The 24357-nt window shown below is 39.1% G+C and overlaps 1 protein-coding gene across 48 annotated transcripts in view; it reads right to left on the reverse strand.

Annotated features, from left to right (window-relative positions):
- The window catches only part of CLOCK (clock circadian regulator), a 121364-nt gene that overhangs the window by 22555 nt on the left and 74452 nt on the right, over nt 1-24357 (reverse strand). For 32 of the 48 annotated variants that reach the window (XM_021101327.2, XM_021101324.2, XM_084972287.1 and 29 more), the window contains 9 exons: nt 21333-21422; nt 14916-15036; nt 10905-11018; nt 10656-10774; nt 8639-8721; nt 8290-8396; nt 5768-5915; nt 4904-4979; nt 910-1051 (listed from right to left, as the gene is read on the reverse strand). In XM_021101327.2, coding sequence (XP_020956986.2) covers nt 910-1051; nt 4904-4979; nt 5768-5915; nt 8290-8396; nt 8639-8721; nt 10656-10774; nt 10905-11018; nt 14916-15036; nt 21333-21422 — 1000 coding nt within the window. The remainder of the gene's footprint in view (nt 1-909; nt 1052-4903; nt 4980-5767; nt 5916-8289; nt 8397-8638; nt 8722-10655; nt 10775-10904; nt 11019-14915; nt 15037-21332; nt 21423-24357) is intronic. The other 16 variants (XM_021101335.2, XM_021101333.2, XM_084972271.1 and 13 more) reach the window with 1 other exon arrangement.

The following is a 24357-nucleotide window of genomic DNA, read 5'->3' on the forward strand; positions in this document are numbered from 1 at the left end:
TACACATACAATGAAGTATTGCTATTCAAACTGAAAAGGGAAGGACGTTCCGCAGTCTGTGACGAGGGTGACTCTTGAGGACATTATGCTGAGCGAAATGAGCCAATGACAGCCAAGTACTGCATGACTCCATCACATGAGATTTTTCTCAAAGAGTCAAATTCACTGAATCAAAGAGCACAAAGGCGACTGCCAAGGGCCAGGGGACAGGGAAATGGGGAGTTACTAATCAGCTGGCATAATGCTTCAGAGAAGCACAATGAATAAGCTCCAGAAATCTGCAGTACACCACTGTACCTACAGTCAACAAGTACACATTGTACACTTAAAAATTTAAGAGGGTAACAGATCTTATTCTAAGTGTTCTTACCACAGTAAGATAACATTTTTTTTTAAGCAGAGAAATGACTATAATAGGGAAAAATTTTTTTCCCTAAGATCTCAGAAATTCTAGCCACGGTGCTAAGTGGTTCAAACAACCCTCTTTTCCTTATTACATGTTTTAATACTCTGAGAAATAAAAGTGCTAAACTCTTTGTAAAAAATTAAAAAGTATACTAATTTAATGACAATTATACAAACCTTCATAAAGACAAAATACACACAAAACACTTTCGAAAAGCGAACTTAAAGAACACTTACCGGCTCTACCAATAAAAAAGGAATTACTGTAAGTTCTGCTTTCTTTTTGAAGGATAATCAAAAATAGTACCAACATTGCCACCCACCTACCTATTTTAAAGGCTACTTTATAAACTTAATTCTTTGCTTAAAGGTAAGCAATGTGCCTCTTGTCCCCTGGGAAGGTTAACTCCTTAGGAACTGATGAAAAATGCTGATACGAGTAACACAAACAAGGGAGAAGCACTCTCTTCAGAGCATGTCTGCTTTCAGCTAGGGCACACTCACAGGCAGAGTCTGAGACGGCTGTGTGTGAGGACTTCCTCGAACTCCGTGAGGAAGCGGACGGAGTCGGGCTGCGGTCAAACCTTTCCAACGCTTCCTTGAGACTGATTGTACTTATACGATTATCAGACCCAGAATCTTGGCTCTAAGGAGACAAACAAAATAAATGTTTTCTTGTTCAGTTCAGAGATCCCTAAATCAGCAATATTGCTTGCTAATCCCTCCTCCTTAAAATCAGTTTTTACCCATAACAAGACAAGTGTACCTATATGATATTAGGTAAAGAGATGAACATTTATATTTTTATAGCCAGAAAGTTTTGGTTTCATTCTCTATGTAAAGAAACAACAGATGCAAGGGAATTAAGTTTTTAGACTTTTACTTTATACCACATGTAAAAATTAACTCAAAATGAATCAGACCTAAACATTAAGAACTAAAACTGTGGAAAGGCACCATGGAATGGGAGGAAACATTTGTAAATCGTTTATGTGATAAGGAATTAATACCCAGAATATATAAAAAGCTCCAACTACTAAAAGCAAAAAATAAATAATCCCTCCCAACAAACAATCCAATTAAAATATATGCAAAGGTCTTGCATAGACATTTCTCCAAAGAAGATACATAAGTGGCCAGTAAATATATAAAAAGGATGCTTAATACTATTGATCATTAGAGAAATGCAAATCAAAACCAAGAAACACCATTTCACATTCATCAGGATGGCTTTTATCAAAAAAAATAGAGGAGTTCCTGTCGTGGCGCAGTGGTTAACAAATCTGAGTAGGAACCATGAGGTTTTGGGTTCAATCCCTGCCCTTGCTCAGTGGGTTAAGGATCCGGGGTTGCTGTGAGCTGTGGTGTAGGCTGCAGATGTGGCTCTGATCCTGCGTTGCTGTGGCTCTGGCATAGGCCGGTGGCTACAGCTCGGATTAGACCCCTAGCCTGGGAACTCCATATCCCACAGGAGTGGCCCCAGAAAAGGCAAAAAGACCAAAAAAAAAAAAAGGAAAATTGGCTCATTTCACTCAGCATAATGTCCTCAAGAGTTGCCTGTGTCACAGACTGCAGAACATCCTTCCCTTTTCAGTTTGAATAGCAATACTTCACTGCATGTATACGCCGCATTTGGTTAGTCCATTCAGCTGCTGGTAGACATTTACACATTTCTGTGTCTTGGCTATTGTGAATAGTGCTGCACTGAACACTGGAGTGCTAGTATTTCCCCGAGATTCTGATTTCAATTACTTTGGATAAATACTCAGATGTGGGCTTGCTGGATGATATACAGTAGTTTTTATTTTTATTTTTTAATGTTGGCAAGGATACGGAGAAATTGGAACTCCTGTGCAGTGTTGGCAAGAACGTAAAATAGCACAGCTACTACTGAAAACAGTGTAACAGTTCCTCAAAAAATTAAATACGGAACTACCATATGAGTCAGCAATTCCATTTCTGGGTATATCCTTAAAAGAACTGAAAGCAGGGACTCAAATAGCTATTTGCACAGCCATATTCATAGCAGCATTGATCAGAATAGCCAAAAACAATTCAAGTATCCATCGATGTGGTATACACACAGTTGAGTATTATTCAGGCTTTACAAGGAAATCCTGACACATGCTACAATATGGACGAACCGTGAGGGTCTTTTGCCAAGTGAAATAAGCCAGTCAGACAAATACTACATGGTTCCACTTATGAGGTACCTACATGAGTCAGAAGCATATCAGTGGCTGCCAGGGGCTGGAGAGAGGAGGGTCTGGGAGGTACTAGTGAATAGGTATAGAGCTTCAGCTTGGAAAGACCAAAATTTTGGTGATGGATGGTAGTTATGCTTCACAACAGTGTGAATGTACATTTAATGCCACTGAACTGTACACTTAAAATTGGTTAAGATGGTTAATTTTATGTATATTTCACATCAGGAAAAAAAAGTGAAAAAAAAAAAAAAAAAACCCAACAGAATAACGATGACACTTTAGTTTATAGATGAAGTACTCTAAGCATCTCTGGAACTCAGTATTTCCCTGCTCAAAATCTCCTTTACTCCACTGACCCGTACAGACAAGTCCCCCACATCTCTCCTGGGCTCTCTATGGTTCCTCATCTTTGATAAACTTCTTCCTCCACTCTACCTTGTTCAATCACTGCACCTGTCATTACCAGATACTGTAGCACCTCTAAAAGCAGAAATTAAAACCCCACTTTAAACCATACTTCCCTAAGGTTTCCAGCTCACCTGCTCAGACATTCCTTTGGAAACAATTAAAGTCAACCTAAAATACATACTCAACACTGAACAGAAACACTGTGTTTCTAGCAGGCTCACTTTCCTACTCTTGACAATTATTCCACACCTTTCGTGTTGCTTTTAAACTTCTTTTCCCCCTCTTTCAACTGACAGCCTTGCTTTAAATAGATGAGAACATCTAACATCACCAAACATCCAACTGCCTACTGACACAGCAGGTATGCAAATACAGCCATCTTTTCTGTCCGCCTCATTACAGCAGAAGCGTGTTCAGAATGAGGGCCCATCAAGGCCCTCCATGTGCAGCAGTGAACTAGGAACAACTCCCTGTTCTCCTCTCTAACTGCCTAGGAGCAGACGCATGTATACACATACACACATGCACTACATATATATACCACACCTACATTCATACACACACATATAAACACATACATCCACACATCCATATACACGCATAAGTATATACACACATGCATACACACACATCCACATCCATACATATACACACATGCACATCTGCACCCACACATACATACACACATACATATACATACATACACAAACACATCCACATACATATACACATCCACACATACTGCAAACACATACACACACACATATATACACATATCCACACACACATACATATGTACACACACACACACATACATGTACACACAAACAATGATCTCGAAGTAACGTATACCACAAGAAAAGAGGTGACATGGCAATGCCATTTCTCCTGCACACCCTCTATCTCCATCTCCAAACCAAGATCCCCAGTCTAAATGCCCATGGGGAACCCAATCCCTCCAACAACCGCTAAGTGAGCCTGGAAACACAATCTGCCTAGGGTGACCCTTGAGATGACCGAGGGCCACTGACACCCTGACTGCAGCCTTGGGGACAGACCCCAGGCTGACATCCTGACTACAGCGTTGGGGACAGATCCTGGGCTGACACCCTGACTGCAGCCTCAAGACCAATTTTGAAGCAGAGGCCCAGCTAAACTGGGTCTGCATTCTTGACTCACAAAAACTGTGAAACGATGTATGTGTGTTATTTCACACCATTAAGTTCTGTTACACAGCATTAGGTAGCTAACAGACTACTTCTACCTGAAAAAAAGAAAAGAGAAACCATAGTTCAAAATCTGACTATAACTTTCCAAGCCATGAGTTAATGCTCAGTTTTACTATTCCCTGATTTGGGGATATCACCTATCAGATAAGGATGTCTGAGAAATGACATCTGTAATTCACAGAAAAACCTGTCAGAGCCTAGCACATTCTAATAAATGTAAGTTTAAATCTGTGATCATACAAGTCTCTCATATAATTATCACTAAACAGCAGATCAAATCTTTTTTTTTTTTAAGCTGCACCCGCAGCATATGGAAGCTCTCAGGCCAGGGACTGAACCCGAGCCGCAGCTGTGGCAATGCCGGCTCTCTCAACCCACTGTGCTGGGCTGGGAGTCAAACCCGCACCTCTGTAGCCACCTGAGCCCCTGCAGTAGGATTCTCAACCAAATGCGCCATCGTGGGAACTCCCTCACATCTTTTTTAGAAGCTTCAAAATAGTAATTTTAGTACAAAAATACATAGTGAAGTATAATGATAATCCTGTCACAAGTGAGGAAATGAAATATTTGCAAAATAACTTTCCTATAAATTACTGAGTCCTATCTATCACAGGGAAGAAATAAAATGATTTTAAAAAGCGGTAAGATACATACTTTGTCAGCAGCTGTCTCCGGAAGAGACTCTTCAATGCCAAGTTCTCGTCGTCTTTCAGCCCTAACTTCCGCATAACTACAAACGGAAAAAAATTTCAGTGTTTGATCATTCATTTAAAATACTGCAGAGGTGCAACCATTTAGCACTTATGTGTCTTATTTGTTCATTCCTAACTCCAGACTATTTTTTATGCACCACACAAACCTAAAACATAGCTATAGTACACTATCTTAATTCAAATTCCATTTTTCTAGATACCTCAAAAATTTTACGTTGCTACTGTAACTAATGTGTAACTACGCAGAACTTAAAAGGAATTAAGTAAAGGAAGAGTATACTTTACCTAATCTGGTTCTCTTTTTACATGGCTGACTGTCGTACATAAAAGACAGTTACAGAGTTCCTATCATGGCTCAGCAGAAACGAATAAGACTAGCAGCCATGAGGATGCAAGTTCAACCCCTGGCCTCACTCAGTGGGTTAAGGATCAGGTGTTAGCGTAGGGTGCAGATGCGGCTCGGATCTGGCGTTGCTGTGGCTGTGGTGTAGGCTGGTGGCTACAGCTCCAATTGGACCCCTCCCTAGCCTGGGAACTTTCATATGCCAAGGGTGCAGCCTTAAAGAGACAGAAAAAAAAAGACAGTTACAACATCTGCTCTAAATCATAAAATTTATGTCAGGAATTATTTATCTCTATATACCTGTATTCTATTTCTATATAATGCCTTTAAGTAAATCTAATAAGTTTAATATCGAAAATGGGGGAAAAATCACTTTGTACTTCATAGAAAATCAAATATAAAAATTACAAGAATCACTACTGGTGTTTCTGTAATTCAGAAATTCTATATAAGAACTATTACCTTACTACGGTGTGAGTACAAACAATAAACTCTGGCCTTGAATTCCACTGATGATAAGTGATATAATAGTGAGTCTGAAGCCAAATCCATTGTTGTCCTTTAGTCAGGAACCTATAATAACATGATTTGCCTTTCCCGTACTGCATTACTAAGAAAAAAAAAAGATATTTTTTGATTCATATTATTATATTTTTAGCCAAAAAGTATCATCCATATTTAAGTCGACATACACAAGTCTTCTTCTGGCTTTTCAATAATATATAGTATATAAATTATAAAAAATGCTATTCTGTAGAGACAGCTTAAAGTCCCAAGCAATTATCCTATCTTCCACAGTACCCAACTTATAGCCAGTTATTGCTGATCTTAGATACTTTTCATACACGGTAACTTTCCAAATACTCAAGAACAAATGATTCATCTACTGACTTTCTCCTGCCAAGATATACAGAGAGTAACAGCAGTGTGTACTCAGAACTGAGTTCTCCCCCCTGACCCAGGCACAGGCATCTCTGAGCCATTCAATTCTAAACCTTAACCCAAACCAGAACAACTTAATTATTTAAAGTAACTGAGAAGTAAAGTAATTTCCAAAACATTCTCTGTAGATTTTAAGTTCTGAAGCTTTTTAACAGATACTAAGCAAAAAAATGGATTTGTGGTTAAACTAACTTGGGAAACTCTGTTAAAACAAGTCTTCTCAAAACCCTGAGTATGCTAGTGTATGTCAAGATTCTGGAGATGGCGAGATAGGCATTGATCATGAACTCTTACTAGGCTTCCTTGACTATAAAATCCATTTTTTTACTGACCGGCATTCAGTGGAACAAACCTTAGAAAATGCTGGTCAGAATCATCACTCTCTCTCGCTCACGATTAATGAGGAAATCAAGATCTACAGACTTGAAACTTCTGGTCCAAAATTACCTAGCTACTTAATAACAGTGTCAGATCTTTTTAATACATCACGGAGCAATACTGCCCATATGAATTGAGGTAAAGAACGTTTCTTTTGTGAAATAATAACTTACTCTGAAAATCTTCCGTACAGTAGATACTACATAACATGCTTTATTTTCAGAGAGAAAGGTTTATGAGACCAGACTAAGACATTATGGGAGTTCCCCTCATGGCTGAGTGGTAATGAACCCAACCAGCATCCATGAAGACACAGGTTTGATCCCTGGCCTCGCTCAGTGGGTTAAGGATCCAGCATTGCCATGAGCTGTGGTGTAGGCCAGCAGCTGCAGCTCCAATTTGACCCCTAGCCTGAGAACCTCCATATGCCACGGGTGTGGCCCTAGAAAAGACAAAAAAAAAAAAAAGACATTATGAAAGTATCTTAAATATGTAATTAAGCTTTAGAGGACACCCAAAAGGATTTGGGGAGTAGGATCAGAGAGGCAAATAAAAGCTATCATTAAAACAAACTTCTGAAATGAAGAATAAATAGCAAGTGGCAAAGGGGTTGGTCTAGATTCTTTTTTTTTTAAGAGATAGCAACTGTTTAAGGGAGGGGAGCTTACATGTCTGAAGCAGGGTCCTGGAGCCACACCCTATCACGCGTGGAGTTCATAGCTGCAGGCTTCTCTCTAGTCTAGATTTCAAGCCCATCTCTGCCACCAGTGAGTTATGGGACTGTAAGTCAGCAAGTTAGCCTCACTGTGCCTCTGCTTACCAGCGGAGATGCTAACAGCATGTACTTTCTACAGCTGTGGTGATGAATAACAGAGCTGAATATGTAAACTGTTTATAACAGGGCAAAACGAGATGAAAATGTTCCTACTGCTAATATAATAATGGTAGGTAACATTAATGAAGTGCTCACTGTGAGTTTTCTAAGAGATTCTTTAAATGTGTACCTATCTCCTGGGCAGACTTACACGCCTGAAAATAAAAATTTATGGAATCGTGTTCTAATATATATATATATGTATATATATATTTATTTAATTTATTTCGTCTTTTCTAGGGCCGCACCCGCAGCATATGGAGGCTCCCAGGTTAGGGGTCTAATCAGAGCTGTAGCCACCGGCCTACGCCAGAGCCACAGCAACACAGGATCCAAACCGCGTCTGCAACCTACAGCACAGCTTACAACAACGCCGGATCCTTAACCCACTGAGTGAGGCCAGGGACCGAACCCGCAGCCTCATGGTTCCTAGTCGGGTTTGTTAACCACTGCACCACGACGGAAACTCCTCATGTTCTAATATTTTGACATACTATTGCAATTTTCAAAGGGATCTACTTCTCTTACTCTAGCTGTAGAGCTTATACACTTCAAAACAAAGTTAATTAGATGCCATATTATAAGTAGTACTTACTACTGTAGACAGAAATGTATAAAATACAAGTTTCACTCAGACTTGATGTAGGACTCCTACTGGAATGAAATAAGATTTTCCAATACATTTCTAAGACACAAAAATATTTCTAGGTCTGCAGCTTACCACCTTCTATTGCCACGATAGTTAGAAATTAAAAAGTTATGGTCACCGGAAACGTTCAAATCTACTTACAGTGCTCATGACATTTTGCCAGGTTTTCTAGGTCATCCACATGATAATAATCATAGCCTGATGTTCCCAGAACTTCAAATGGCAAATACCCTATTATGGGTGGGGCCCTAAATTACATATAAAACAATCAATATTAGGACTTTTTCCATAATGAAAAATACTCAACTAGAAATCAATTTTGGGAGGAACTTTTATTTTTTTTTTTAGATGGATAATGAATTTTTTTTAGATGGATAATGAATCGTAATGAACTGAGCATCTTGATTAGAAAAAGTTTCTTTGAAATTGATAAATTTCAAGAATTATAATATGATTATTACCTTTTTATAGAATTTTAAAATGGAGTTACCTGTGATCCAGAAATAGAAACTTCCATTCTAAACTATGTCTAGATGTAAACTCTTCATTAGGTTCTTCAACAGTGCACATTTCCTACAAATAAATAATTAAAATTTAGAAATATTTTTTCTGTGTCCTTGGCAGAGTCTTAAATATTGTTAGCTGTAAAGGTCATTATTAGCTAACTTTTCCCTAGATATTTTTTTCATGTTTTTATTTTCTAGTTCCAAGGAAGGTGGCAGCAAACAGATACAGGTTTCTGGGGAGTACCTCTGACTCCACATTCTCTGTTCACTCACATGCCTGTAAACTCTAATTCTGAAGTTAGATCATTCTCCTGAATCAGAGTTCTCTATTTCTAACTGCCTGGATGTTTCCCCACACCTCAAACTCAGATGTGTCCAAAAACGAACGAACTACCACCTTTTTCCTCACCCCAGATACACATCGCTCCACCATATTGCAGGCATGCCTGCGCTGTGCCCCTGAGTCTAGAAATTGATAGTCACAACATACTCACTCTCACCTTTCACCATCTAAATGACCACAACCAAATACTTTCAACTTCACCTTCTAAGTTTTTAAAAAAGCTATTCTATCCCTCCACGTTCAGGATCTTAGTCTAGACCCTAGACCCTTACCATCAGCTTGGCTCACATTATCGCCAAAGTGTCTCCAAACAGGTCTCCCTGACCTTCAACTCATCTTTATTCTGGCCACCTTTACTTTACAAATACTCAAATATGATTACCTAAGTTCCCTGCTTGAAAACCTTAAGGGTTCCTCATCCCATTAGGATAAATCTATACTCTGCAGTAAGGAGAAACAAACAAGAGCAAAGGAGACACACCTCACTGCTGGCCTCTGCTTATTTTTCTAATCTCATCTCCCACCGTCCCTAGCCACTCTGCACACACAGTAACCCAAGACTCTGGTCTTTCTCAGCCATGTATTCCAGCCTGCCTCAGTGTCCTTGAATGACCTTCTGTAGCACAAGGCAGTGATTAAGAGCTTGGGCTCTGAGAGAAAAAAGAACTAGAATCTATCTCAGTAGCTGTGACTTTGACCAAGTAAGTTTACTTCCCTGAGCCTCAGTTTCCTGGTGATCACACCAGCATTTATGAGAATTAAGTGAGATAATGCATGCAAAACATACAGCATGTGGTAAGCACTCGATAAACACGTTAGCCACTGCTATTATTTCCTAAGATCAAAACAAGCATAGTAAGACTGGTTTAAGGTCTTCTAATTGCTAATTCAGGACTTTGTCCTATTAAATGCTGTTTCCCTATATTTCAAATCTTAGCCTGGCTTATTTCCAGCCATTTTCCAGTGACTGAGGTCTTTCATTTCCCCACCTTCCTACTCATCATCTGCATCCTAGGTCCAGGATATAAAAATAAATTATTTAACTGAAATTTAAAATTGAAAAGGTGTATTAAATGTAGTAAAAAGCCACTTAAGTATTTCAAAAGAAAATTTCAATACCAATCTTTAAAATTATCTGGATTTTTGGCCTTTCCCCTTTAATGTAGCTATGAACTGTACAAAAAAATGCATCTTAAAATGTTTCACAATGGAGTTGCCACTGGGTTAAGGATCCAACTACAATGACTTGGGTCACTGCAGAGGTGCAGGTTTGCTCCCTGGCCTGGCACAGTGGGTTAAAGGATCTGGCATGGCCGCAGCTGTGGTGCAGGTCGCAGCTGCAGCTGGGATTTGATCCCTGGCTCAGGAACTTCCATGTGCTACAGGTGCAGGGAAAAAAAAAAAGTTTTCAGTAGCAGGACAGTGGTGCTATACAACCATGGGTTACCTATAAAGGGTATATATTTTAAAATTACATAATTTAATCATGCCTTGATAACTCATTATTTGCTTCAAAAATATGATCACATACATACTGACTGACTCATGGCCACTACTTCAATGTTTATAGGCAGTTCCTGGAAACAACAAAATTATGCAACAGATAGTCCTCATTATATGAAATGAAACCACTTTGGGAAATAAAATTAGAAACATACCTTGATGAACTGAGGTGTAGCTAATCTGACAGTAGCTACAAAACAAACTCTATCTTCATAAGAAGGCCTGTGTGTGCGTGGTGTCATTCCTTCAAAACCATTGTGTGCTGAGGTGGATACTGGAGCAATGAAGAAATGAGTACCCTTAGTTACTCCAGTAAAATCTGATTGTTACTGATATTCCGATAGCTCTAAAAGCTTAAACGAATACAAGTGAAAATACATTGTAAGAGAACCACTTTAACTCACCACTGTTTAAAGATTTGAAATTTCCTATAAATTTCACATATTCATAAGTAGATGGTTCCTTTGGGTCTATTGTTCCTCGAAGCATATGACAACAAAATTCTAACTGATTTTTTGCTGCAATAGAAAAACATGACATATTTGTGATCACGATGAATGATCTATCACATAAAATAAGATTATAATAGTTGAAGTTTAAAATCGTTTTCTCCAGCAGAGGGTCCTCAATGACATTTTATTATAGTTCACAAAGCAGAGATGATCTGCTTGATCTCATACTGTATTCTTAATAAAGACAATGGATCTTCCCACATAAGCAATACTCCTCTATTTTTATCTGTCCTTTCTTCTCATCCTCCACTTTCATTTCCAGAAAGGCTCTGCTTCCTATTCCCAAGCTACCACTTCCACCCCTGCCCTGACCAGGGTCACACATACCACTGGTACCTGTTCCTTAAGCATCCACACACATGCTTTTCTTTGGGTTTTTACTTTCTTTCTTTCTTTTTTTTTTTTTGGTCTTTTTGCCTTCTCTAAGGCTGCTCCCGCAGCATATGGAGGTTCCCAGGCGAGGGATCTAATCAGAGCTGTAGCTGCCAGCCTACGCCAGAGCCACAGCAACATGGAATCCGAGCCACGTCTGCCACCTACACCACAGCTCATGTCAACACTGGATCCTTAACACACTGAGCGAGGCCAGGGATTGAACCCGCAACCTCATGGTTCCTAGTTGGATTCATTAACCACTGAGCCACGATGGGAACTCCTTTACTTTCTGTTTTTAAATCTGCCCAGGTCTTTCCATCACAAACATAAAAAAGGGTTTTTCATGCTATGCTTTTTAGTAACACAGACCTCCTTCCTTTTCATTATGTGCTCCAGTTTCCACATATTCATTTCTCTCAACTTCATGCACTACAGCTTTTGCCCTCACACTTCTATAAAACTGCTCTTCTAAAATTCAGCAACATTTGTATTAACTTCAATGGTCTTTCCTCATTGTTTCTACCTCTTCTTAAAACTCACATCTTTATTCCCTAGTACCAAACTTATCTTCCTACCATATTGATTATTTCTCTCTCTTCTGCTAATCAGTCTTCGAACTGTGGGCATTTACTAAAGTTCTTTTGATCATAATCTATAATACTTGATAAACTTACCATAATTGATAAACTTTTTCACTTGTAAACCTCTCTCCCCAAACCTAACATTTTTATGTAAGATAAAGTCTCATATCACTATATGACTTCAGCACATTTCTACTAGATTGTCCCATCAATAACTTAAAAACTCAAAATAGTTTGAGGTGACTTCATCCCTCTCTCTTTCTAAGCCAGCTGTCTTTTCCCTTTGTCCCGCGTATGCTTATCTCCTTAGTTAGAAATCATATCAATTTGGTCTCTTCTCTATCACCAGCTCGCAAACTAAGAATCAGGATCTGCTACTTATGTCACCAGGGAAGCTCTCATGAGTCACTTTTTCCAACTGAGCAGACAGTACCACCAACTCAGTCCAGATGTGATTACTCTGCATCTCTTTGGCAACTGCAAAAATGTGTTCTCCACACTTATACACTCTAGCCTCTCAGACTCAATCCTGCCTACTTCTCCTGGGCTACTTCCATTGTTATTATTTCAACATGCAAGAACTGCCTTCCCTCGCAGCATCAAACTCATCCTCTTTGGTCATTAGCACAAATGGCTTTACCATCAAACTCAGCACTTTCAACCTCTAACTGCCTTCTTCCTAAAATCTTCCCTACTGCTGATCCTAGTTCCTTGGTCACCTGTGTCTAACACCAAGTACTACTGAATTTAAAGACTCCACACATACACGCATGCGTTCCTCTCCATCCTTACTTCCACTGCTATCTATCGGTCTGGTCATTTTTCAAAATTTTTCACCGGAGAGATTTTCCCTTCAGATCTCAAAACTATCCAAATCATCCTTCACTGACTCCTCACTACAGAAAAAATAAAAACCAAACTGTTTATGATGAACTATTAGGCCCTATTCCCTTTTCTAGACACGAAGCACATCATGGGTACCACCTCACCCTTACTATGGCCCAAATGACCTATTTATAGAATCCTGAATTTTCCAAGCAATTTCCCCTCTGTTTTAAAACATGTTTACTCCTTTGGCATGAAATATATGCTGTTCGCCTATGGAAATAGCTTTTTCTGTCTATCAGTTCTTTAAGCCTTAGGTCGGCAAGTCATTTAATTAAGGCTTTTCTCTCTTTTTTTTCTTTTTTTGTCTTTTTGCTATTTCTTGGGCCACTCCCACAGCATATGGAGGTTCCCAGGCTAGGGGTCGAATTGGAGCTGTAGCCACCGGCCTACGCCAGAGGCATAGCAACGTGGGATCCGAGCCGCGTCTGCGACCTACACCACAGCTCACGGCAACGCCGGATCCTTAACCCACTGAGCAAGGGCAGGGACCGAACCCGCAATCTCATGGTTCCTAGTCGGATTCGTTAACCACTGCGCCACGACGGGAACTTCAGGCTTTTCTCTATTGCAAAGTACTGTTACCATCCTTCCCTCTGATCTTGGAAACGAAGCCCAAGGTCTGTCTTTGTGCCATGGTTCTCACTCCGTCTCCGGCCAAGGCTGCCCATGTGAAGGTCTCTAAAGCACACTCTCTTTTGTCTACCTCTCCAATTCTTCCCTCCCCACTCTACATATTTACCTTGACCCCTGACTTCAAATACTGTTTACAGGCATATAACTGGCCTCCGTATTGTTATACCCCACCACATCTTTCTTTTAGGTCAAAGACAGGGTAGTCTCTTGGTCATGGCCATAAGAACTGGATTTATAAACAATTATAAGCATCAAATGGATTCTGCTGGTCTCCAGTTCTTCTCAACTTCTTTTGATAGGCTATCTATCCCTATCAAAGATGACTATTCATACATTTCAGTTCCTGAACAGTTAGGGTGCTATAGAATTTATCTATCCCTATCAAAGTGACTATTCATACATCTTAGTTCCTGAATGGTTAGAGTGCTACAAAATTTGAAGAGTCAAAATACAAAGAACCTTCAAAATGATGAATGTCAGTATTACCAGAAAAGTCAAAATTTTTAAATCATGGAAAAAGTGGTTAAAGAAGACATCTAGTAACAATGGCTAAATGTAGTGCTATAGTAATTTCATATTTTACACAGACTAATTTACTCAAGAAAATGAGATACTCTGGTCAATTTGTCCAATTTTTCTCAGAGTATACACTTAGTAATGTGGGGACTATTCTTGGCACTTTTATAATATGGCACATTACATATATCCAATACATTATTGTTTCATGCTGTCTAATTAATCAAGCAAATGATTTCCTTTACTAAGTATTTTTTTTTAAATACAGAAGTTTTGTCCCACAGTTTCTGCATTCAGTTGGTGAGTGATGGTGAAAATGAGAATGCTTAATTTTTTCCTCATTAAATACCTAAGATTTTATATGAAAATTAATAAAATATATTGCCAGGAGGTCCCCTTGTGGCTCAGCAGTAACAAACACGACTGGTATCCATGAGGACGAAGGTTTGATCCCTGACCTCACTCAGTGCATTAAGGATCCCGCATTGCCATGAGCTGTGGTGTAGGGTGCAAATGGGGCTCGAATCCCATGTTGCTGTGGCCATGGTGCAGGCCAGCAGCCACGGCTCTGATTCGACCCCTAGCCTGGGAACCTCCATATGCCGCAATTGCAGCACTAAAAAGCAACAACAACAAAAAAAAGAATATATTGTTAAATTCCATTTATATGTAAAGTACAGTTTTATGGCATATTATAACAAAAAATGAGATTTCAATGTATTCTGGAATAGAGTTCACACTTTTAATATGGTCATAATTCCACCATATGTATATATATTTAATTTTTAATATGGTATCTGGTTGATGCTATGTGTTTAATTAAACTTATCTATGTTTGTCAAAAACTACAAAAAGAGAAGAACAATGCAAACGAATCTGTTTAACTTTTTGCTTAACAGCTACTACTTACATTTTAAATACTCAGGGGTTAAGGAGTCACTTTCCAGAAGATGGGTAGAGAGTATTTTATAAACCTCTGAATGTTCGCCCTCTGGGATAAAATTAAATACACTTTGATCCACAAGATCAGACTGAAAAAGAAGTTTTAAAAAATTAAATAATTATAGTGGTTCAAGAAACATTTATTTTAAAAGTACATAATCATTCTTAAAACATCAGATGAGCATATGGTTAACTTTCAATTATATGTAAAAGCTAATAAATGTCAAGTTAGGAGCACAACTCCAAAAACAAGAGCAGGTGAAGAAGGCTAGCATGGACCTCAGAACCTCTGATAATAGCGTCATCTGATCCACAACCACTAAGACCTCTGAAAGTCTGACAAATTATTGATAAAGGCGAATTTCACCAAACTTGAACATTTAAAATAGAACAGGACTACGAAAGTTGACTAAAAGAATTTGTGGCCACAGGATGTAGCCTTGGCATACAGCCCAGCCTCTGGGAGTTACGTTATGGTGAGAGCACGACAATGAAGGGACATGGGAGCAGCCGTGGGCTACAGAAGGAGAAAACCTGACTTTGGTGCCATTTCAATTGTCCAATGTGTCCTTTTTTTATTTCATCTTTTTCAGCCATCTACCCTGTAGCCTGCTGTCAAAAAGCCATGCTTTAAGCTAAGCACCCTCCCCTGCAAAAGGCAAGTGGTGTGTTAAGCATTATACTCCTCACTCAAATACAGTGCTAATGAACAGCAGTGATCTGACAAACAGCAGGGTGCCCACAACGTCAGGCCTGTGGAATCAAAGGTAAGACAGTGCTGTCATAAAAACCAATGACAACAAAACTTCAGTAACTGCACACTGCCTGCCAAGTCTGTTCCTCTCCACTGATTTCTCTACATTTCCAGACTCCTCGGTGGGTCCTGGGTTACTGAAGTGCCATCTCCAAGGCTGTCTCTTTCATGGGGAGAGAGCACAAAAAGTGAAAAGAAGCCCTGAAGACTGGGCTAAGGGTTCCTAACAAGTCCCGCTTTTATTTTGTTTGAATTTTAAACATTGTAAAGACTGTTAAAAACAAAATTAAAAAAACCTCAAAGGATAACACAAACACAGAAAGCCCCCAGGGATGGAGAAGGTGGGGAGGATGGCTGCACTCTCCTCGAAGCTGCACACTGATGCTTCCTTCTCCAGACCCCAAGGTCCACCCGACTCATGTTTGTAGCCTCCATCTCTCAAATTTCCTTTGCTTCAAACAAATTATCTCAACTGCATGATCCAAGTAAAAATAATAAAGTTCCTTTAGTACTTACTACTCACATCCTTCATTTCCCATCAAAAACACTGAATCATGTTTTAATCTCTATTTAATTCTCACAGGTAAATTAAAGTGCCCATCTCTCACACCTATATCCCACCCTTCAAATCACTTTGCATCAAGTGATTATTTGTACAGTAAATGATTTTGAATTAAGGAGGTATTTGATAAAGCCTTAAGGGGTAACCACACCAAAAATGTATTAGCATTTTAATAAAGATTTTTTGTGAATGTCTGAAAAGTCTCAAGAACAGGCAAAATGAACTAAAAATTAAGGCATGAACAAAAAAAGCTAGAAAATTGCCTTTTATTAAAATATCCAAATATAGGCATTGATATTAATATGAAAATAGTCTTGATAGAAAAGACACCTACTTGGAGAACTAAAACTCATTTTGGAGATGATTATAGTTTCCTACTATTATTTACTTTTACTGACAATTTCCTCTATTATTTCAGGAAACTGTGATTTGACTATGTTACTCTTGCCTTTCTATCTCTAAATTCACAGAGAAAAGAATGTGGTCATCTGGAATACAGAGGGGCATGACCATGACCACCACGCTTCCCTGACCTCAATAATCTGCAATCTCAGAAGGAGTAGGCAACTATTCACTCTGTGTGAACCTCTCAGGTATAGCTACCACAGTTCAGACCCTCAAAAAGCTGCTTACACTTGATGCTGCCACATCGTCTGCTCAGTTCCCAAGAACAAAACAGAGCTAATAAGAGGGCAGCTCTCTGGATCCTTCAGTCTCCCTCACTTGCTGTCATGAAGAAGAAATGTCAATCCAGCTGACGGTCATATGATACAAATCAATAGGCTGTTTTTTCCCCACATTAGGTCAATGGGACCATCTAGTGGAAATTACTAACTATTATTACCAGTTATCTTTTCCCTCAGGGAGAAAACTGTCAGTTAAACAAGTAACTGCTGTAAACAGCACCTGCTCAGATGGGACAGAAAGCTCCTCCAGAAACACAGCACGTCTATGCTGGCTATTTATTACACATTCCTAAACAGCTAGGGTCCTCATGGACATGCCTAAGGAACAAAAGTTCTGGCCCTAGCAAATAAGCTTTATCTGCTTATTTCAAAGATTTATCTTCTCAGTAAAGATACTTGCAGGAGTTCCCATCGTGGCTCAATGGTTAATGAATCCGACTAGGAACCATGAGGTTGCGGGCTCAATCCCTGGCTTTGCCTAGTGGGTTAAGGATCCGGCGTTGCTGTGGCTGTGGTGTAGGCTTGGCAGCTACAGCTCCGATTAGACCCCTAGCCTGGGAACCTCCATATGCCATGGGTGCGGCCCTAGAAAAGACAAAACAAAAAACAAACAAACAAAAAACTTGCAAATAATTATATAACTATTCCAAAAAATTCTAAATCATTACTTCCACATTTATACCAAAGGTTGTACTGACTTTCTTAAAACACACTTATATTTATATTTCAAAATTATTGAGAAGAGTAGAAAAGGAAAGGCTCATCTAGAATCCTAACAGTGGCACTTTCAGTCCTGGACTCTGTTAGGCTCTAACATGGTCATTCTTCTTCCATCCTATATTACATGGTAACAAATTTAATATATTCACTTCTCAAGAACACATTTAAGTAATCTTAAATCGTGAGGAAAAGAAACTTAAATTGTAAAAGTTTACAAATTTTAAGTTCCCAGTAAAGAAACTCAACTTTTTGTCTTGGCACTTCCACTAAATTGCTGCATAATTAGGTCCAATTTCTCTAGGTTTTATGTGTGCTTCTGACAAACATAAAGGAGCTGGGCTAAGGATGTCTAAAATTTCTTCTGGCACTGAGGTGATATGACCCCATAATTTTATCATAGAAAGCCGTATCAGGAAAAATTTCCATAAATTTCTTTTTCTGATTATTAGGCACAAATAGGTTAAATGTACCTAAATTAATTTTATAAGTATATATAGCATGACAAAGTTAAGAAAAAAGTTATTGAATCAGTCTTGGAATTTTAAATTTAACTTAATTTAATTTTTATTTTTTTGTCTTTTGTCTTTTTAGGGCCGCACCCAAGGCATATGGACGTTCCCAGGCTAGGGGTCAAATTGGAGCTAAAGCTGCCGGCCTACACCAGAGCCACAGCAACGCCAGATCTGAGCGGAGTCTGCGACCTACACCACAGCTCATGGCAATGCCAGATCCTTACCCTCAAGCTCATGGTTCCTAGTCGGATTAGTTTCCACTGCGCCATAGCGGGGACTCCTAAATCTAATTTTAAATTTAAGTCAGATTTAAAATTAAGTTTTAAGTCACATTAAATACTGATTAAGATGGCAAATTATAATTTAATAGAATTGAATTAAATTCTATTAAACACTAGAGCCTACATCTAGAGATCTGATAATGTTTCTTCTCTGCACAAGAGCCAAAATTTTATTTTAGACCAAAAAATACAAAAGGGACACCACCATTTTAAACCTTTTGTTTAGCATCTGTTACAGTTTATTAATGATAAGCCAAAACAGAAAATCACCTATTTTTTCCCCTATTGTGTTTGACCCTAAACAAATTTTATTTTCTCAAAACACATTGTGTTTTTGTTTTCAAGCCATCAAATAACATACAATACAGCAATGTCAGTGATGTGAAGGACAGTATCCACTGTACCTGGAGGACAGATTTTTGGGGGTTTTTTTTTGGGGGGGGGGTTGCATGCAGAAGTTCTAAGGCCAGGGATCAAACCTGTGCTAAAGCCATGACAATACCAGATCCTTAACCCACTATGCCACAAGGTAACTCCTGAAGAGCAGTTTTAAAAATCTGTTTTAATGAAGGATACTATTAACTCAGTATGGAATGGAATGAAATGAAATGGGTCTGTAAGATCAGCAGCAATCTCCTCTGCCCCCAAATTCACCTGCCAGTCTATATGCTTTAGTTGACGCAAAAATTTAAAAGATCCAGAAGATGTTAAATTAACAGAGGAAACTGGGTGGGACATATAGGAACTCTTTACTATCGAAATAGTTCTAAAAGTTAGAAGTCTAAAAGAAAATCCAGGAGGGAATGGGAGGTAGAGAGGGTTTTCATTGAGGGAAGAATGTTAATAATCAACCTCCTGGATCTCAACTAGATCTGCTATAAACATGGTGTCTATTTCAAAATGCATGTAAACACCCCTCATGAAAGATCCAACCCCAGTGTGCCACTAGCAAGGAATTTTTAAAACAGCTACATCAAACTGACTTTCTTACACTCAGTAATTACCAAGCACCTCTGAGGAAGGAGCCAGAGTACAGAGTCCCTGCAGTGAGGAGGCTGACACCTACTGTAATTACCCATATAGACAGAAGAGGCTGAACCTACCATAATTATCTGCGCAGACAGGAGAGTACCATTCACTCTAAGCGTAATGATGGCAGTATGTATCAGCTAACACAAGAACGCGTCTAATCCTAAATGGAGTCCTGAGCAAGTAGCCAAGAGGCAGGCAAAAAGTGTGACTGCACTGCAAATTTTGCTCTGATTACAACTAAATTAAAGATTATACAGGTTCTATAAATATATAACTGAAAGAAAAACCAATACAATTGGCTATGGTTTAAAATTAAAAGCATATAATTATACTTGAAATTATTCCATACTATTTTTTTAAATTGCAGTATATTTGTATACTTGTATATTTGAAACTAGTGTTACTAGTTTCAAGTACACAACATAATGATTCAATACTTTTAATAGATTATACTCCATTTAAAGATATTATAAAAGATAGCTATGATTCCTTCTGCTGTACAATACATTCTTGTTGCTCATTTATTTTATACAAGACTTGTACCTCTTAATCCCAACAGCCCTAACGACCACCCCCCAACCCTCTCCCCACTGGTAACCACTAGTTTGTTCTCTACATCTGTGAGTCTGCTCCTGGTTTGCTACATACATTCTTTCATTTATTAGATTCTACTAGTCAATCTTATCTTAGTCTTATCTTAGTCTAATTCTATGAAGGATTTCTTTCACTAGCTTTTTACACTATATAAAAAATTTTTTTAAAAGAGTTGTCCAGAAAATTTAATCAGTCTGTCCTTTTTCTCTCTAACCTCACTGTTTATTCACAAACAATTTACAGACGTTGGGCTAATCAGCTTCTGTTGGAGCTTACTGATAAAGAAAGCCCCTAGAGAAGCAGTAAAGGAAAAGTCATTTTCCATGTGACCCAAAGAAATTAGCAAATTACTTACTGCCTGGCTTTCAGAAACAAAGTACCCTTTTGGCATCTGGACTTTTAAGTATAGAGACCATTCTCAAAGCACAAAGTAGCAGAGTAATCAGAGGGAGGGACATACCACTGTTCAGTATCTCTCCAAAGAGACCTTTACAGAACAGCTGACTTTGTATTGTTAACATTTTCAAGAAACAGGCATTAAAAGAGTAATGTATAAGTAACTTCAGAATATTTAAATCACAAGCCCCATCTTAGATAAGAACACTACATATTCTATAAAAGCTTCAAATTCATAAGAACTGCCAATTGCAGCAGAAAACCTAGCACAGTATCTGGCACAGAGTAGACGTTCAATAAATACATGTTAAGTAAAACAGCAAGCACATAATTCAGATAGTCACCATTCTAATATAAATTATACATATAATTCTTTTCTAATTCTCTACCCTTTTGGTCACATTAATAACAAATCGAATATGGCCATTAAAATGTTATCAACTCAAGAGCACAAAAGTTCTGTAACTACAATTTTCAGTACATTCTTTTAAGTCATTCTTTTGAGAAAATTACTCCTGACTTCCTCTAGCTACAACAAATATCTCAGCAGAAAATTCAGTTATGCTCAAGATATTCTCAGTGATTAAGCAACATCTTCGCCATGCTGATTAAAAAGGAAATACTAAAAGCTTAGCATTAGAATAAAAGAGGGCAGGAAGAGTAGAGGTTATATAAAGTGGCTGTTGAATATTTAGTTACTCTAAATTAATCATGACCGACCTGACATGCTAAAACAAAGACATATTTAGAGGTCTCATCCCCATTCTAACTACTGTTCAACACTCTGAGGGTTCTAGAACATTTAAGATAGGCATTAAATAAGGAGATCATACAATTTGTATACTTACTGGTAAATGTTCAAGTAATGAAGTTACACTCTCAGACACATATATTATGCTTCCATCTGTCATAATTGCTAAAAAAAAACCATCAAGAGCCTGAAATTAAACATAATGGTCAGTTAAACGAAAAGAAAAAAGCATTTCACTGGACAGAAATAAAAATCTAAGATAAACAACAAAGGACCTAACTGTGGAAGCTGCCAGAGCACTGTCAAAATGCTAGATTTTCCCTTTACAATACCTTAGAATTTATCTTTGTGCATTTACAAATGCTTCAGGAAAAAAGCCATTACTGCATGGTTTGTCTCTAAAAGACAATGTTTGACCTTCATCATATGTCAGTATATAAAGATGGCCTTAATTGACAACACTAATATTGCCGAGGCACACATACTATCGATAAGTCTTTGGCACACAAAAGAACACATTATCACCTTTTATATATATTAAACGTAGTGGCCGAAGCACTGGGAGATACATGGGAATAAATGAAAGGGAAATGAAGCTGAAAAAGTCGGCTAAGGTCAGATCACGAAAGGCCTACTTTGCTCAAGAGTAGTCTAGAAGCAGGCGAGATGGACTTCAAAGGAAAAGTGAATGAAGAGGAAAACCTCAGTGGCCTCCAGACCAGTCAGGAAAGGTAGTGGGACTCCAAGGGAAATGAGAGCAGTGAGAATAAAGAAAAGGCTCGGAAGCAGCAAGAGATGTGACGTTCAGGGGAGAAGTCAGCCCAGAGAGCAGAACTTATAATCACACAAGCCTGGACTTTAAACTCAGCCAAGTTTCACATTGGAGAACTCCAGGCTCCAAGACGGCTGCTGAAGAAATGAGATGTGCAAAAGAGAGGAGAATGCCGCAGACAGATCCTTGGGGGATTACCTTTTTATGGGGAGGAGGAGGAGAAGCGCCAAATAAAGTGACAAAAAAGCAGATGAGAGAAAGAATGATAAAAGTGAGTGAGGAAGAGGAGGGATGGTTCAGCATAAAATGAGATCAAGTGAGACAAAGAATGAAGAAATGAGAAGTGAATTCTGGGGACTTTCAAGGGTTATTTCAGTAGTGAGGTCACACGATAATGAGTTTAGAGACAGGCAAATGCTCAGAAGGTTCTTGTAAACCACCCTCTCTTCCCTTCTCAAGTTCACAAATGGATACACTTTAAGGGAAGTCCTTTTTTGAAGTTAAACTTACTGGCAGGCTGAAGGAAAAGAGGATCCAATGGAAAAGATGTTGAAGGTACACAGCAGAAAAGAAAGGTGGTTTGGGGGTTCCTCTCCTATCAAAATAGTTATCACACCAAATCTGAACTTCTTTAAGAATAGAGGATATGATCTCTGACAAAAACGACATTTAACTTCTTCCACACTGTATCTGTTAGCACTTAACAGAAGTTAAATAAAATTTTTTTATTTGCAAGTGGCAAATAAAAAAATACCTGTACGTAATTGATAGATCTGGGAGCCAGAGCAAACTCCCTCTAATTCTAAGTCATTGCTGAGGTATATGTTGAGTGTTTGGAAAAAACCATCCCTTTGTATTAGGGCGGAGGTTTGGATTTCAGAAAGTACTTATTTTGCATAGCTGCCTACCTTCTAGAATGGCTTAAGCAAAGCCATTTTTGGCTAATGTAAAGGGAGGGGTGAAAACCCTTTATTTATTTATTTATTTATTTTGTCTTTTTTGCCATTTATTGGGCCACTCTCTTGGCATATGGAGTTCCCAGGTCGAATTGGAGCTGTAGCCACCGTCCTACGCCAGAGCCAGAGCAACGCAGGATCTGAGCCGCGTCTGCAACCTACACCACAGCTCACGGCAACGCCGGATCGTTAACCCACTGAGCAAGGCCAGGGAATCGAACCCGCAACCTCATGGTTCCTAGTTGGATTTGTTAAACACTGTGCCACGAAGGGAACTCCAAAAACCTTTTAATTTAAGCAAATTAAGGAAATTTTTATAAAACTTCTTGGTACAATAATGCCAGTATTATTGCATGTGGAAAAGGATCAAAATAATGTTAACAGCATGCTTTTCTCACATGAAGCTGGATTACGTCATTGTTGAAAGCGAGTTACTGTTCTCTATGACCATCTTTACTTGCTAGGACTTAGGACATAGCTAACTTCTGTGCAGAGGATGAACTGAAATCAGAACTCTTGTCGACTGTTCTCCAAGAGGCAGAGCCTGACCCTCCATCTTTCAAAGCAGGTAAAGATTCAGCAGAGAGAAGCCTCCACCAGCCTCTCTCCAAGTCACACAAGAAAGGATCTAGGGCTCAAACTTCAAGTAGCAGAATGTAATTTCCCAAGAAAATAACAGGTGGAGACATCAAAAATTGAAGAAAGGAGTTCCCGTTGCGGCTCAGCAGTTATGTACCTGAATAGTATCCATAAGGACGCAGGTTTGATCCCTGGCCTTGCTCAGTGGGTTAAGGATCTGGCGTTGCCATGCGCTGTGGTGTAGGTCACAGATGCGGCTCAGGTCCCACATTGTAGTGGCTGTGGTGTAGGCTGGCTGGTGCAGCTCTGATTCAACCCCTAGCCTGGGAATTCCACATGCTGTAGGTGTGGCCCTAAAAAGCAAAAATAAATAAATAAAAAATTGAAGGAGAAAGATTAGAGATGTGGAAGGAAGATCACAACCGAGGACAGCGTCTTCCCAGGCCTGACGACTATGAAGCTCCCGCTTCATGCCTCGTGATATTAGGCAAACCCTGTCTCCTACCTGCTGCCTACTTGGCCCACAGCGAACCCCCAATGTTCACGCAGCGAGTGTGTGGTCTGGGAAGGCCCCATGAAGCTCCAGGGAAGGAGAGAACCTCCTTGTGATGAGGCAGCAGGCACTGGCAGAGGGAGCGGAGAGCTGCCATGGGGACAGAACTCCTTAAGAGATTACTCTGCCCAGTGGTCTGGTCAGGCTAAACTGCCGTGATGACCGTGGCCACTCTCAACCACCACAACCAAGGTTAGCAAGAGACAGTCCTCAGGCCACAGAGCCAAGAGGGAGAGGGACAGGTGGCAAGGGAAGAATGGAG

This window comes from Sus scrofa, chromosome 8, assembly GCF_054392235.1.
Source record: "Sus scrofa isolate SSC_HxYL_T2T_F1_AM1 chromosome 8, Sscrofa_HxYL_maternal_Yorkshire_Landrace_v2.0, whole genome shotgun sequence".
In the NCBI taxonomy this organism is placed as follows: domain Eukaryota; kingdom Metazoa; phylum Chordata; class Mammalia; order Artiodactyla; family Suidae; genus Sus; species Sus scrofa.